This window comes from Malaya genurostris, chromosome 1, assembly GCF_030247185.1.
Source record: "Malaya genurostris strain Urasoe2022 chromosome 1, Malgen_1.1, whole genome shotgun sequence".
NCBI classification, from domain to species: Eukaryota; Metazoa; Arthropoda; class Insecta; order Diptera; family Culicidae; genus Malaya; species Malaya genurostris.
The window spans coordinates 114,840,688-114,857,052 of record NC_080570.1 but is presented as its reverse complement, the minus strand read 5'-3'; the positions used below and the strand labels follow the sequence as shown (position 1 = coordinate 114,857,052).

Here is a 16,365-nt window from a genome sequence, read left to right as displayed (position 1 = left end):
TGCCGGTGGAGTGTGCTCTGCGCTTCGTTACGGCTCATTGCGCGTGGTTTGACATTCAGGTGGCGTTTTGCTCGTATTCAATGGTAGGATAACTGCTGGGTTGAAATATCAACGTTAGTCTACGCGTGACATCTTCCGAGATAGGTTGAGTTTATGTTCGACAGAACAGTAAAATGAACAGAAACAGTTGTTTTTTCAAGATTGTAATTATTTGTGTAGAGCTAGGTCAGGTGTTTTCCCTCAATGCGGTATACGTCAATAATCATAAGATCGATAAAAATGATTTGGATAGAATCAAATTGTTGAATCCGACCAAAGCAGATGTGGATATGACTAAGGGTAATGTTCTTACGAAGGAAAATTTCACGAATCCTGTGAAGTATTATCAATACCTAGTGGCTAGTGATCCTGCTGGGCATGTAGATTTGTTGTGGGGAAAAAACAAAACATACCTGCCGTCGATATTTCGCAATAATACCATGACAGAAGCGCCGACCGTCGTGACCCTAAACTATGCGGATGACTTATCACCAATTCAGAATACACTGAATAATACCACACCGTTCTATAAGGGTGATTATTATGTTAATCCGGCAGATAAAACCTCCACAACCACCACCATTCGACCAAGGAAACAAATAAAAAAACCAAAAATAAAACCGGAACTTGTGAAGAACCAGACAAAGATAACGAAGGAAACGCTCGAGTTATTGCGTAAATATTTTAGCTTCAATTGTTCATTGACTCCCATTCATACGTCGACCACACCGTTACCCAAAACAATAACCAAAAAGTCAAAATCTCGGGTCAAAACTAGAACTACGACGACGGTTCGACCACCAGAACCAGCTCGGAAGGTCAAAAGTAAGAAATCCTACCAACCGGTGGTTTATGTCTATCCACCAGTCATCAGCAGTCTTGGTGGCGTACTAGAAAGCGTCTATAATTATATGCACGACGCATTTATTGACACTGAGTACATTTCAGTGGAAGACGAAGACGAACAACGTACCGTAGAGAACTATCCGGAAATCATCAGTGGGAAAAAATCAAAACGGAACTTACAACACTCTGATACAACCACGGCGTCATCAGCATCGAAACAGTATCAATCGGATGTCAAGCGGTTACCTCTTTCTGGCATAACAACAGGGTTTTCTGGAGAGACAACGACGAAGAACAAACTGACAACCAATATTCATGTAACCAGTGAGTATAGTCCTGCAACTCCCGCAACGTTGCCAATTCTTTCGCATTCGACTTATGCAGAAAAGGAGCAAAGCAGTGAGGAAAGTGAATCGGAAGAAGATGATGGTAATTATTATGGAGGATTTGCAAATGATAGTTATGAAGACGATGCGGAATCTGACGACAGTCAGGAAGGTGAAGAAAGTGACGAAGACGATTTGGATGACGCAGAATCAGAAAATCAGATTGAACCAAGTGAAAATGATAAGGATTATGATTACGACGATGAGAATGATAAAGTTACAGAGTCAGTGAAAGTGAAACGTCAAAAACTTCCAACTAGTGATGAGGAATACAGTGATGAGTATTCTGATGATTACGATAGTGGGGAAGATAATGAAGGCGGTAATGAAGGGGGATTTTTCTCTGGTATTTTTTCATCGTTGGGGCGAATCGTTCGATCGCTGGGTTTCGGTCCTCGGACCACTGTAGAGTATGATGACTATGATGAAACAAGAAGCACTACTCCCAAGATCTTGGATATAAGAAAGCGACCAACACGAAGCACTGATCTGAGCTCACAGCTCCAACAGGAACGAGTGGATGTAAATTCTAATAAACAGCAATGCTGGATGCATTATCCATCTTACATGTTTAACGAAGTTGAGGAAGAATCTTCCATTCCAATCCCACCATCTGCTGTGAATGTTACCACCGAAAACGTTTCAGATGAAAGTTGGTTTCAGCTTATGACGCCATGGAACTTTTTCAATCCGTGGTCTTCGTGGGACGATGACACTGGTAACGCAGCAAATCACAACCAACACATGGAAGCGACTACTGCTTCATCAACGACTACCACCGTAACACAGGGTGGATGGTTTCCAAACATTTTCGGCAGTATGGCCACAACTGAAATGCCTTCCACAAATCAAGTCTCACAGAAACCATTGATTCCATTTCTACCAGCATCAGATCCACTTCAAAATCCACAAACCTGGTTCAATGTGATAGCTCAACATGTTTTCACAACAACCAGAGCCCCTAAGTCGACGCAACCTCCGTCGACAACTCATCTAACGAAACCTATCAAGGTGTATTACAGCGGATATCAACTGTGGCGTCTCTATCCAAAATCTACGGAGAATGTGCGTACTCTTGAGGATTACCGAATTTCACCGGAGGGTGTCAAATTGCAATGGTGGAAGGGTCCAACACTTAGCGGATCAAACGACATTCTGGTATCTCCGAGTATGTTGGATTCGATGAAGGAATACCTGCAAGATGAAGACATAGCGAAAGAAATAGTTATCCAAGATGTAGGACAAGCGATTCTGTACGAAAACCCCAAGATGACTCGAAGAGAACAAATTGAAACTGAAGTTCTAAATGGGCACCCTTTGACATGGTATCGATATCACCGCTATGCGGATATTGTAAAGTTCATGAACTACCTTGGAAGAAAATACCCTCGCAATGTGGAGTTGATACACATGGGGAGGAGCTTCGAAGGACGCCCGTTGACGGTCGTGAAGGTAAAATTCGGTGTTCAGCGATCGAGTGGTTCGAAGAAACATAACTCCAAATATATGAAAGGCAAACGCCGCCCTTTTCCGAAGAAAAAAGGTTCACGTAGTGCAGTGTTCATCGAAGCAGGAGCTCACGGACAGGAATGGATTGCACCGGCTGTTGCCACGTGGTTATTGGATTGGCTAACAAAGGCCATAGCGAACAACGGTTCGTGAAAACTATTGGTTTTTGCTAACTCAAATTGATAATATTTTACCCATAGATACCGAGCTGGAAAATGTCAAATCTATGGATTGGTATGTTCTGCCGATTTTGAATCCGGATGGGTACGAATACTGCCACACTTACGACCGGTTGTGGAGGAAGAATCGGTCAAAGCAAACACAAACTCAAAGTACTGGAATTATTACTGCAGCGTAAGTATTTCGAGTAATTTCAAGTTAGTAAACAATCACCCATCAGCAGGGGTCCAGTCTTTTACTGCATAAAACGTACTCGTTCATTCAACTTGGCCCATGGCTGCTTGTCGTCTGAAACTCAAGACACGGATACTTTGTAGATCGCCCTCAACTGAATCGATCCACCTTGTCCGTTGCGTTTCTCTTCTTATTGTTCCAACCGGATCAGAATCAAGAACCATTCTCACTGGATTGTTGTCCGACATCCTAATGACATGTCCAGCTCATCGTAACTGTCCGATTTGAGCTGTCCGTACAATGTGTGGTTCTCTAAGTGGCTGTTGCGATTCGTGGTTCATACATCGTTCCCACGTTTCTTCTTTCATTTGCACTCCGCTCCGTAGCTCTTTTCTTTCGAAAACACAAAGAGCGCGTTGGTCCTCTGCCAACATAGCCCAGGTCTCATGGCCTTAGGGAACCACCGGTCTAATGACACAATGACACGATTTTCTGGTAAAATACGCTACTGAATTTCTCCACTGGTATCATTATCGGCCATCACCAGTGAGGCCAGATACACGAACTCGTCAACCTCGTCGTTATCGTGACTGTCTATCAATATTCGTGGTGGGGTGCGTAGTGTTTCTACTTTAGAGCCTCTTCCTCTCAAGTATTTTGTTTTCGATGCATTTATAGCCAGTCCGATACGTTTGGCTTCGCCCTTCAGTCCGATGTATGTTTCCATCTTCTTCTCAAAGTGACGTGTCACAATATCAACGTCGTTAGTGAAGCCGAAAAACAGTACTGACATTCTAATGACACCTTCCGAAGCAATATTAAAAAAGAGACAAGAGATTCGAAGGAACTCGAGAGTATTCCAGATACTCAGACGTAGCATTTCAATCTATCCATCGTTGCCTTGTCCAATTGCGTCAGTTTTTTCGGGAAACCGTATTCGTGCATAATCTGCTTAGCTGTTCTCGACCGATTGTGTCGCATATCGCTTTGAAATCAATAAATAAGTAATAAGTTGTCTTATCGCGAATATGTGATTCGTAGTGGCACGGTCCCCAGTAAATCCCGTTAGTACGGTCTTACGAATTCTTTTGCAGAGGCTCGTTTGCGACAAAATCTGGACATATTAAATTTGGAATAAAACGAAGTTGCTTGCTTGCTTTAATTGTGAAATATTAGTCGCCTTAGAACTAATTACAGTTACTTAATTAGACTGCATGAAGAAACTACGAACTTTTGACTTTACTCCAGCGGTTAATGTTCGGGCAGACCTCTCTGCAACTGATTTAGCTGCTTTTGTCCAAGATTTTCGAGATGTTCTCTGTTCACGAGAGCTCAATACTGTTAGATAGTTTGCAACTCTGGGCAGTTAGGTGGACTCGCCTCTTTCGGTGCAACAATAAATTCATTCACTTCATATCATTCCAAAACATCTTTGGCTGATGACAAAATGCTAAATCAAACCAGAATAGCGAGACAGCGTCATGGCTGGGTAGGAATGGTAATAGTTTCTTTTTTTTTTTTTAATTTTTTCACAATATATTTGTGTTTACTGTTCCGGTAGTGATAAAGCTTTGGCTCGTTCGATCGAAGCTGCATATTGCCAGCCAAACCAAATATTTTTTGGGGAAGTTGCCTTTTCATTCATCCTAGAATGTTTTTCTACGCCGTTCCGTTGCATGGCAGTACAAAAATACATTCTGGGAAGCTACTTAAAGTCTTCCAGCACATAAGTTTCATCGCCTATTATCACACAGGAAACGAAAACTGTTTTCATTTTTAACTACTTCATACCTTGCCGGTGCTTTGAAATATGGACCCAAGTTGCGAGACATTTTTATTTTTCTAGTCACAATACGTACCGAAAAATCTGGTTTCTTTTGTCATATTAGCTTCACCTTCACGTCCTTCTGATGATTTCTTAGACTCATTTTTGTTCCACTTTCAGCCTTCCTGGCCGTTGTCAAACGTGTTTCGACAGAATTAAGAACGTTCTGGAAATAATTTTCACACAATGAACAGATATACGCATTCATTCTGACAGGTTTGCTTTGATCAAATGCAACTAGCTCACACGCGCGCCTCAACGCTTCGCGTGACGCGTTCACTCTGACAGCAACCTAAGGGTGAAGCCAGAGAGAAAGCGAACGCGACGCGAAACTTGATAGATCGCACGAAATCGCTCGGCAGAGCTCTATTCAAGTTCAGCAGAAAATTGACATGTATGTCAGAGCGAGTGCGGTGCTATCGGTCAGTAGTCGTTTCGCATCGTGTCGTTTTTACGATTGAGTCTTATAATAAATTATTCTACTACTGAATATTTTCTTTTGAATGCTACTTATCTTGCTTGGACCTCACACAAGTAGGGGAATGCACAGAATCGAATCACATATTTCAATTTATTTGTGGTCTTATATTCCGCAAGATTTGTTTAAACAATCTATTACTATTTAACATCTACAGACTAACAATAAACTACCCATTTCGCAGATTGAGTTGGTTGCAGTCACAAAGTACGCTTTCTATGGATTCAAACCAATCGTGCTACGGAGCAGATCTCGATCGTAACTGGGATCATCGATGGAATGAACAGGGAGCTTCTAAATCCGCCTGTAGTGAGTTTTACTCTGGGTACAGTGCCTTCTCCGAACCGGAAGCCAAAGCATTGAGTAAGTTTCTGTTGAGCGGCCGCAGAAATATTGCAGTCTACCTTTCTCTGCAATCGTATGGACAGACGATCAGTTATCCGGACGAGAGGCGATTACAGAACGAAGACCGGTTCAGCGACGTGCATGAAATGGCTACGATTGCTGTAGACACATTACGCGGTTCCGGAAGTCTCTCGTCATATCGGGTCGATGCAGAAGATGAGATGTCTTATCCCAGATCAGGTACGTCGGTACAATTTGCCAGATATAAAGCGGGAATCAAGTACAGTTACACGGTTGAGCTCCCGGATACGGGAATTCATGGTTTTTTGTTGCCTCCTTCCGGCATCGAAAGTACAGCTAGAGATACACTGGAGTTGATTAAAGGTATGGTAGATTATATTTAATCTAGATTAAAATAATTTACAATTGAAGAGATTAGATAAATACAAATATCAGTATTTAATTGTGTTTTGGATTCCTGAGAAAAGCCTTTAGCCAACAGTCAAATCGGTATAAGTTCTGCTCTAGATCGTCGATACATTCAATTCTATCAGCAAGAGGTGCAGAGTTGTCTGGATTTGTGAATACGGTATGATTGAAACGTTCACACAATGTGATTGCGACTACGGCATCCAGACGAGAAGTCACGTTACGGAAGCAAAGCTTCGCATGCGCTTCCGTAAGTTTCCGAAGGGCTAACAATGATGCGTGTGTGAGACATTCTGTTGAAAGAGATACACATTAAAAGTGAGTGGTTTGTGTTCTGATGAATTACCTGGGGTATTAAGTCTTTTAATTAAAAAGTATTCATTTAGTAGTTTTTCCGATTCTTCGGAAATGGAAGTCTTCTGGTAGTACAACATGTTCAAAAATATTCGAACGTCGTTCTCGGAGATCAAAGTTTCCTGATCTTCTGGTTCGTTATCCAGTGATTTTTCCAGTAAAAACTGAATCAACGAATCTGGTGCTTTCTCTGGAAGAACAATGGGTATTCCGAAAGCACTAAAATAAAATAAAAACCCTCATGTTGCCGAGTTGGTTGACGATAAAATTATTCTCACTAACTTCAGGAACATCAAGATCGAACTGAAATCCTCTTTGCTCTTTCGGGTGTAATTCCAACAGGTCCATATGGCACACTCTAATGGATAGCTAATGGCGTGGTTTTCGATTATAACCTGGCCAGATTCAATTTCCCGCAGGAGTCGAGCTGAGCTGTTTGGTTTTTGCATAGACCAATCGCCGATATAGCAAACACCTGTTCGGGCCAGCGTGGTTGCACCACATTCCACAAAATTATTCTCATGGAAACGACCGCCTGTTAAAGTGTCCAACATTCCAGGAACAAATCGACGAGCCAACTGGCCAATTGAGGTCATCAGCAGATGCGAAATTGCAGTTTCGGCTCCCAAGCAAACAACGTGAAAAGGTTTTGATTCCGTGGTCGAATTGATGGAAGCAATACTCAGCAGAAGACTTTGTTTTAATGTTTTGTACGTATTCATAGGAACAGTATCTTGGCAGAGTTGAGATGCAAGTATGTATGAGAAACAATAGTCACTGTACTGTTCGGTCACAGAGGAGTACAAATCTCGAATAGATGCTGGGATAGCGGAAATTTCTTGATACACCGGATTAGTTAACTTGGAAATCTCGAATTTAGTGTCTTCAGTATTCTGTGATATCTGAGACTTCAGTGGAGTGGATCTCTGAGAGAATGTCCATGTTTGTGTGAGTTCTCTTGAACTGAAATTCATAGTAGATTGAATTGATTTGTCCAAACATTCCGAGTTGTGTTCTGATGTTGGCTGTGAGGGTTCCCACGATAGAGGTGGCATTGGATAGTGTTCTGTCAGAAGATTTGACATTTCTTCTTCGCTATGTTGTAAATCAATTCTTTTTACAACGGGATCGGCTTGCTCGAACTGAAATCTAGGTTCATCAATACTACGTTGGCTAAAAATAGGCTGAGAATTGTCAGTAGTTCTGCAATGATTTTCCAAACTAGTCCCCGATTGTCCGAATCCATCATAATCTTGTTCATAATTGGTTTGATTTTCATTACTCACTAGACGACTGGCTTCCACTAAAACCAACTCCTCTGGATCAGTAGTTCCGCAATGATTTTCCAGACTAGTGGCTGTCCTAAATTGTCTGGATCCGTCACAATCTTCTTCGTAGTAGGTTTGATTTTCATTACTCACTAGATGACCGGCTTCCACTAAAAATAATTCCTCTGGATCAGACATCAACCCTACCGTAGAGTCCATTCTTAAAGCTCTGTAACGTCCCACGCACTAAACACTTGATTCACCGGATTGAATACACCGGTAATGGCGTACTCGTAACCTAATCGCAACTGTTGACAGAGATCGTCGGCCAGCCGAACCGAAATACTTTGAAAAATACGCCCGACGCTAACTGGAGTTTTTAAGCTATCGACGTGGAATACGCGAACGGTGCAGAAATCGGAGACGGCCCGAATTCGTTGGTGCTCTTGCAGCGTAGATCCACAATCGTCACACTTGGGTGCTCGTTTGATCTCTCCGGTAATAGTAACGAGATGAGGGTCAGACTGACACAGCCAGATGGACTGAAGTCTACGATGGGTTGTTTGTTAGGGAGAGTTGAACAAATGACTGAGAGAACTTACATGTACTTCTGAGGCGCACTATAGCCCTGAACTACGCAGTGGAAAACCGTCAATCCAATAGCAACGTTCTGTGGTTGCGTGCGGAACAAATATTCCTTTTGTGGTGGTAATTTCAATCTCAGTCGACAGTAGATTTGCTCAAGCCGTATACGAAAAGCAGGATCGAGGCGACTAAAGATTGTGTTTGCAATACTTAAAATGACTTCCTGAAAAGCTTTTTCGCAATATGTCGGTTCTTTGATGAGTTTCGACAATACTTCTTCATCTGTAATGAGTGGCATTGTAAAAATAATAATATAATCTTTGAGATAATATAATGCAACATAAGATCAATCTTTATTAAAATTATGTGTCGAAAGCACTTCTGTCTGGAGTTGTGTTCTAGAGAACATGATAGTATTGATTTCGCAAACTCCACGTAATTCTTACATGAAGGAGTGAATTTCTTGGCAAAGATGCAAACAAGATATGGTACGAAACAGCATTCGCAAATCAGGTAAATTTAAAAAAAAAAATACTACTTGGAGCAAACAGTTCTGTATAGTTCTGTAAACAAACCTACAAAGTGTGAAATTCGTATTTTGTTGGTTTATTTGAAGTAAACCTTAATTGAATCGATAAATTATTCAAAGCTTGTAAAGATTTAAGAAGCACTACAAGTAAATGGGTATGCCCATCACGCGCCTCTTGTATTGGAAATCGAAAAATTTTGACAGTGGTTTGTTTACACTTCTATAGGAAACAACTGTTACAAGCTTGATCAAAGCAGTCGCGATCGCGTTAAGAAATAACGTCAAATAGACCGACCTTTTACCGACCGTTTACCGACGTTTTTAACAGACACTTCAAACTTTTTCACTGGAACTGTCACTCAAATAAAATTTGTGACTGTGCCCGAGAGAAGTTTTTTTTTATATTTACTGTCATGTTATTACTATAACACATGTCTAAGACCTTTTAAATATTTATATAGCACAACAATCTACAAGACTTGTGATGATGCCATATATTCTGAGATCATTTACATTCCTACTTTAAATTACGACAATTTAGTGTCTAGAGTAGCACAGCCGATTCGTGCAGAACGTAAAACATCTTCTAAATTTATAGGTCATATTAGTAGATAATTATACGAATTTACTCTGTCTATACTGGTCTCGGATTTAGGTTCCGGAAATAGTGGTCTGAAATTCCAAAACGAATGTCACATAATTTTTCTGAGATAAATGAACAGTTTGAGTACAGATAATAGTACGAGGAAGCCAAATCAGGAGAACGAGAGTGATGCCCAAGTATTTGAAATCCAAGCCGTTGATTTTAACCATGGTAGTACATAGTACCTAGTAGTATTTTAATTGTTACAATAAGAAATTATAATTAGAAATAATTAGATATAAGAATGATTATGCGGACGGTGAAATCGGTGGTAGTAATAATAAAAAGATGTCTTATCTTACACTACTGGACAATAAACAAACAAATAAACAAACAAACATGTGCTTCATGTAAGGCCATTTTACTTCGATTTCGGTCTTTAATCGTTTAATTAATGCACGCTGATACAGGCTTTTTTCTCTGATTTGAGATAGTATTTGAGGTAAGTATACTATGCTGATCACAGAAAAATGACATTATGATCTTTTCGTTCCATTGAGACGCCTTTCGAGGCACTCGTGCCGCTTCGAAACACTCGTGCTGACTTCAGTCTATTGTCGGGTTATTATTCTGTTCGCTGGCTTATAGTAATGAATTCGGTCAAACATGTACTTGAAGTGCGCTTGCGTTCGTTTTTCTAACCTTAAATAAGTACGTGCGAAATCCAGCCGCAGGATATCTTTTTCATATGCAGAATAATACTTAACTAAGGCATGCTCGCAAACTATCTATTCCCGGTCGTCAAGTACAATTTCAAAGATTATTATTATTATTGTTATTTATTTTGCCTCGGTTTCATTCTCCATTTTATGTAGTTTTGACTCTGTTCTGTTTCGTATGACCTGCCGCTGCGCGCTTTATCGGCAGTGGAGTTTTGACTATAACTCTCAAAACTATCTCACGGTGTAATCTACAAGGTCAACAGCCCCATAATATTTCTCATTTTTTTTCGTTTTTGTTTCTGATTTCGGTACGTGACTGTCGGTAACATTGAAAATATTAAAGCCGTTGAATCATGTGAAATAACATTTCAATTTACTGAATACTCTCATATCAAGGAAAGAACTAATGATTCCTTCAAGGGTAGAATATAACAATCAATTCACCTCCAAGTTTTACTGAGCAGAAGATACAGGAAGAAGTTTTATTTAAAGTAACGAATGAAACGCTTCGTAACTGTAGTTCACAAAAGAGTAACGCACGTAACACCTGCAACTAAAAAAACTAACGCGTGTCACGTTCCGTAACGCCTGCAACTCACAAAAAATCAACCCTTCATAATGCCTGTGACTTACAAAAGGTAATTCTTCGTAACGTTCATAACTTACTAAAATGTAACGCTTGTAACGCTTCATAGCCCCTATAGCTCCATAAAAGTTACGCATATCGTTACATGCGTTAAGTAACGCCTATAACTCACTCAAAAGTAACGCATGTAACGCTTCGTAACACCCAAAACTTACTAAAATGTAACGTATGTAACGCTTCATAATAACAATAAATTTCAAAAAAGTAATACATTGTAACGCTCCGTAACGCATATAACTTACTAAAAAGTTAAGCATGTAACGCTACGTAAAGTCTATAACGCAAGGAAAAGTAACACGAGTAACGCTTCGTAACGACTATAACTTACAAAAAAGTAACGCATGTATCGAGTGAAACGCTTTGTCAAATGAAACATTTGTCCATATTGGGGACGCTATAGCGTGATGGGTAAGTCGATTTCTTTAACGCAACCAGCTAGGGTTCGATTGAAAGTTTTTGTAGCCCGAAGAGGCGAATGACCTTAAGGCTAAAACCTCTATAATCGGAACAAAAAACTAATTTCCATAATATCTTTACTTATGCGTTAACTCAGACAGGCATCGAAGAACTTCGCAGATAATTCGATTCGGTTTCAGTCGTCGTCAAGTTCGGACGTGTTTTTCATTCGCTCCCAGTGCCGCGCGCGAAATATTATTTATTGTTTATTTTAACTGTTTTTAGTTGTGTAATCAACATGAGTTGTGAAATTTGTGCACTGGATAGCTCCATCGACACAATCATGTGGATATGCGTTGGCTGCCCTCGAAAATTTCACGCGGCTTGCATCGGTGTTACCATTCAACGCGGTTCTCTCAGGAAGAGAGACAAAAAAGCAGATATTAATTCTTATATTCTGCCATGTTGCGAGGTATGTCAAGAATTACTACAAATAAAGATGCATTATAGCAGCCTTGTTGAGCAACAAAAACTGCTGGAGAAGCAACTTCAGGCCAACACGGAAGTGCTGCATAAGTTTGCTTTTCAACAGGAGAAGCCAACTGTAATACATGAGGCGATTGACGGACTAGAAGTCTTATTGACTACCATAAAAAATGAGCTGATCGCACTAAATAAAAATAGCAGTTTGCCGGGAAGTGTGACAAGTATTAAAAATCACATGACTGCACTGTTAGATACAGCTTTAAAATCGACAAAAGGAAAGTGTGTTCTCGACACTGCAAGCCGTGACGTCAGAATTTTCTACAAATTTGCGAGACCTGATTAACGAAATAAGTCAACTTAGCCAGCTATCACTTGACACAGCAACCTGTTTACCTAACAATCCGAATTCTATGGTCGAGTTGGACATTCTAGAGGAGTTGAAGTCTTTATCAACAAATATTGCTGGAATCCAAATTGCTGTATCATCATCATCGACACCTGACTCATGCCCCAGTTTGGATGACGAATTGAACTGTAAAAAACCCGACTATTCTGGATGGCGTTTATTAGGCACCAAAAAAGTATGGAAAGCTGATTGGAGTGAGTACGACGCACGCCAATCTAGGTTCCGACGTCAGCAAAATGAGGCTGACAAGTCAAGAAGGCGCAAAAAGCGAAATTCGAGAAAAAATTACAATAACAGATCCAATATTCTTTCAACGCATCATTCATCTACAAAACGATATTGTAATAACATTATTAGTCACAACATGAATAATAATTGCAATAACTATAATAACAACAACTACAACAACAGCCGAAACAATCTTCCACCTGATAGAATACTTCTTGCTGCAGCTAAGGATCGATTTTCGGGACCACCAACAAATTACAGACCTACAATTAATTTTCAAAGAGGACCGACGATTAATCCTTATCGAGAGCACAACCTGCAACTAACGATGCCGAATCAAATGTCTGCTGAATGTCATTACCCAGAAGAAGAAAATAATGACAATATTATCATAAGTCAACAATCATGTTCAATAAGATCTCCTCATCTAGCGTCATCGACAGAAATCGTAGCATATTGTCAAAATTTTAACCGTATGAAGAGCCCACTTAAAATTAATAAAATCCATAAAAATATTTTAGGGTGTTCGTATGGAATTATTCTAGCAACCGATACTAGTTGGGATGATAGCGTTAACAGCACGGAAGTCTTCGGAAACATTTACAACGTTTTTAGAAACGATCGTGAGCTCCATACATCTGATAAAAAAATCGGGGGGAGGTGTTCTTATTGCTGTTTTAGCAGAATTTGACGCCGAAAAGATAACCACTACGAAATTTAAAGAATTTGAACACGTATGGGTAAGAATTCATTTAGCAGGTGAAACACATATTTTTGTTTCAGTATATTTTTCTCCTAACAATGCCCAAAAAGCCACATATGAAAAGTTTCTGCATGTTGCTGATGAAATAATTACTAAGCTTCCATCGGAAGTTAAAGTTCATATATATGGAGACTTTAATCAGCGCAATATCGACTTTATTCAAGACGCTGGTTTAAATATCTGGTTTAAGTCTTAATCAAATTAATCATGTAAAAAATCAGCAAAACTGTTATTTAGATTTTTTATTTACTAATATTCACGATGATTTTTGTGTAACAGAATCACCAACTCAATTGTGGAAAAATGAAGCTTTTCATACAGCAATCGAATTCTCAATATTTATACATCAGATTAATAAACCCGACGACTACGAGTATGAGGAGATTTTCGATTACCACTCAGCAAATTATGATAGTATTAGTCGTAAGCTACGAGAAATAGATTGGCAAGAACTCCTTAGAAACGAAGGAAATGTCGAAATTTCAGTCGATATTTTCTACGCACGGCTGTACGACATAATAAATGAACATGTCCCATTAAAGAAAATTAGGCGACAAAATAATTCAAAGTATCCTGTTTGGTATAACGAGCATATTAGAAACCTAAGAAATCGAAAACAAAAAGCTAATAAAAAGTACAAAAGAGAAAATAATAGTGACAATTTATCGAATTACATACACATCTGTGACCAACTAAGTTTAGCAATTGATACTGCATTCAAAGAGTATAACTCAAGAACTGAACAGGAAATAAAGTCTTGCCCAAAAAAATTTATTAGTTATGTCAGAAACAAATTGAAATCAGAAAACTTTCCGTCAAGAATGTATCTACAGGAAAACATTGGTAATAACTCACAAGAAATTTGTAATCTTTTCGCTAAATTTTTTCAACAAATCTACACGAAGTTTTCTGAAGATGACCGCGATCGTGAATATTTTAATTTCTTTCCAGAGTTTACTGAAGATATTAATGTAAATCAAATCAAAGTGCTAGACATAATAGATGCCCTAAACAAATTGGATGTCTCTAAAAGTGCCGGACCAGATGGGATTCCACCCATATTTATGAAAGAATTAGCATTAGATCTTGCGACCCCTTTGTGCTGGCTTTTTAATAATTCGCTTCAGTCTGGAGTTTTTCCAGATACGTGGAAAAACTCTTTCCTCATACCAATTTTCAAAAACGGGAAAAAAGCAGACATATGCAACTACCGCGGGATGTTCGCTGGTGGTTTGTAATAAAAATATTTCGATTTCTTAAAGGCCGAGATGGTATGTAAAAATTTAGTTCGGACAGGAGTTGACTGGAATCTACGCGATTCGAGACAATGTCATTTACAAATGAGACCATTGAAAATTCTCTGCGTTCTTTTAATGTTTGAATACTGATCAGCATACAGCGGGCTTTATAGGACGGAAGAGGAAGTCTTGTTCAACCTGATTTACGAAGTGCAAATAACCAAAATTGTTTTTGAACTGATTCAATTCGATCTTCCCATGTGATTAAGTAAGGTGACCAAACTAAGCTACAGTATTCTAGTACTGACCGAACATAGGCAATGTATAATGTTTTAATTGTATACGGATCGTGAAAACAGTAACAAAATCGTTTTATGAATCCTAGCATGTTATTGGCTCTGTTTATGATTGTATTATAATGGTCAACAAAAGTAATTTTAGAATCTAGTATTATTCCTAAGTCCCTAATTCTTTCGCATTTTTGAACTGTTTGACTTCCAAGAGTAAGTATCAAGTCAGGTGTATTTCGTTTTTTACTGAATGTTATTCTACTGCATTTTTTCACACTTAGTTGAAGAAGACTTTTGTTACACCATGTATAAAAAGAAAGAATTTCTTCTTGATAAACCTTGGCATCCTCACTTTTCTCTATTTCTAAAAATAGTTTTATATCGTCTGCGTATATTAGAATTTTTATGTTTTTTAAAAGAAAGGAAATGTCGTTAACAAACAAGATAAATAAAAGAGGGCCTAAATGAGATCCTACTATGCAAAAAATGGGCCAATAAATCAATTGATGGCTTTATACAACAAGCATTCAGAAGCAGTCGATTTCACTATGTCAAAAAATAAACTAAAGCAATATTTCAGTTTTATTCGGTAAGCCAATTATTATTATTTAACTCATAATAAATTATACATTATTTAGTGATCTATTTAGAATAGTTTACTAATTTAAGACGATTATTGTAATTATCCTTATGGTCTACTTTTGATTGACGACAAATAAATAAATAAATAAATAAGATATATTAAGGAAAGAGCCATTGTTCTGACCTTGTGTCAGTTTATTTATTTATTTATTTATTTATTTATTTATTCATAATACTTGTGAAGTAAGGATAAGTCCTTTTAAATTTCCACAATCGGTGTCAATTCAGGTGATTTTTCATAACAACTATCACTAACTATATTCTAAACTACTATGACGTATTAATTCCCTCTATTAAACCAATTCATACATTCTGTTCGAAATTTATGAAAAGAGCGATTGCTCTTTATCTGAGCAGGTAACTGATTCCATTAGACAATGGCTCGTATGAAAAAGGTATTCCCATAATGAGATGTACGATATTGGGGTAAATTAAAATTCCTGGTGCGGTTACTGTGGGACACTTGTAATTTATCGAACAGATACCCTGGATTACGTGTGTTAATTATTTTAAACAATGTTATACAGGCTCGAGATTTATAAAATGCATTGAAGGAACAACCAAGCAGTTCACTCTGTAGGTGGGTTACTCTTGCGAAACGGAACAGATTAAAAATCCATCTCACACAACAATTCAAGGCAATCTTCAACCTATTTAGCGATTTAGAGGAAGCGTTCAATAAAAATTCGGCTCCATACATGAAATGAGGGTATAGCAGAGATTTAAAAATTTTTCGTTTAGTTTCAATCGGTAGCAAATTTGACGTTAATTTTAGATGCCGTAATGCATTATAAATTTTACCACATTGTAAGTTGACGTGACTGTCCCAGTCAAAATCACATTGAATTTTGAAACCGAGAATACAAATGTTATCAACGTATTCAATATTAGTAGTTCCTAGTATGATTCGCGGTAGGACAGCTGGACGTAGAGACCTTGTTACAAATAAGATTTTCGATTTCGAAGAGTTGATAGGAAGAAGATTTTGTTCTGACCATGCATGAACATTAAGCAAATC

The 16,365-nt window shown here is 38.6% G+C and overlaps 3 protein-coding genes across 3 annotated transcripts in view; 1 reads left to right on the top strand and 2 right to left on the bottom strand.

The window, feature by feature from the left end:
- Window positions 1-16,365, bottom strand: part of LOC131425452 (proton-coupled amino acid transporter 1-like) — a 35,325-nt gene that overhangs the window by 15,578 nt on the left and 3,382 nt on the right. The gene's annotated exons all lie outside the window — the stretch shown is intronic.
- On the top strand, window positions 119-6,208 carry LOC131425450 (uncharacterized). Its single transcript, XM_058587392.1, has 3 exons — window positions 119-2,925; window positions 2,981-3,134; window positions 5,622-6,208. Exons 1-3 carry the CDS (start codon window positions 174-176, stop codon window positions 6,184-6,186), a joined length of 3,471 nt encoding a protein of 1,156 aa, XP_058443375.1. The 5' UTR covers window positions 119-173; the 3' UTR covers window positions 6,187-6,208.
- Window positions 6,341-8,675, bottom strand: LOC131425451 (uncharacterized). The gene is made up of 3 exons (XM_058587393.1): window positions 8,436-8,675; window positions 6,848-8,382; window positions 6,341-6,784 (listed from the first exon to the last, which is right to left on the bottom strand). Exons 2-3 carry the CDS (start codon window positions 8,050-8,052, stop codon window positions 6,478-6,480), a joined length of 1,512 nt encoding a protein of 503 aa, XP_058443376.1. The 5' UTR covers window positions 8,053-8,382; window positions 8,436-8,675; the 3' UTR covers window positions 6,341-6,477.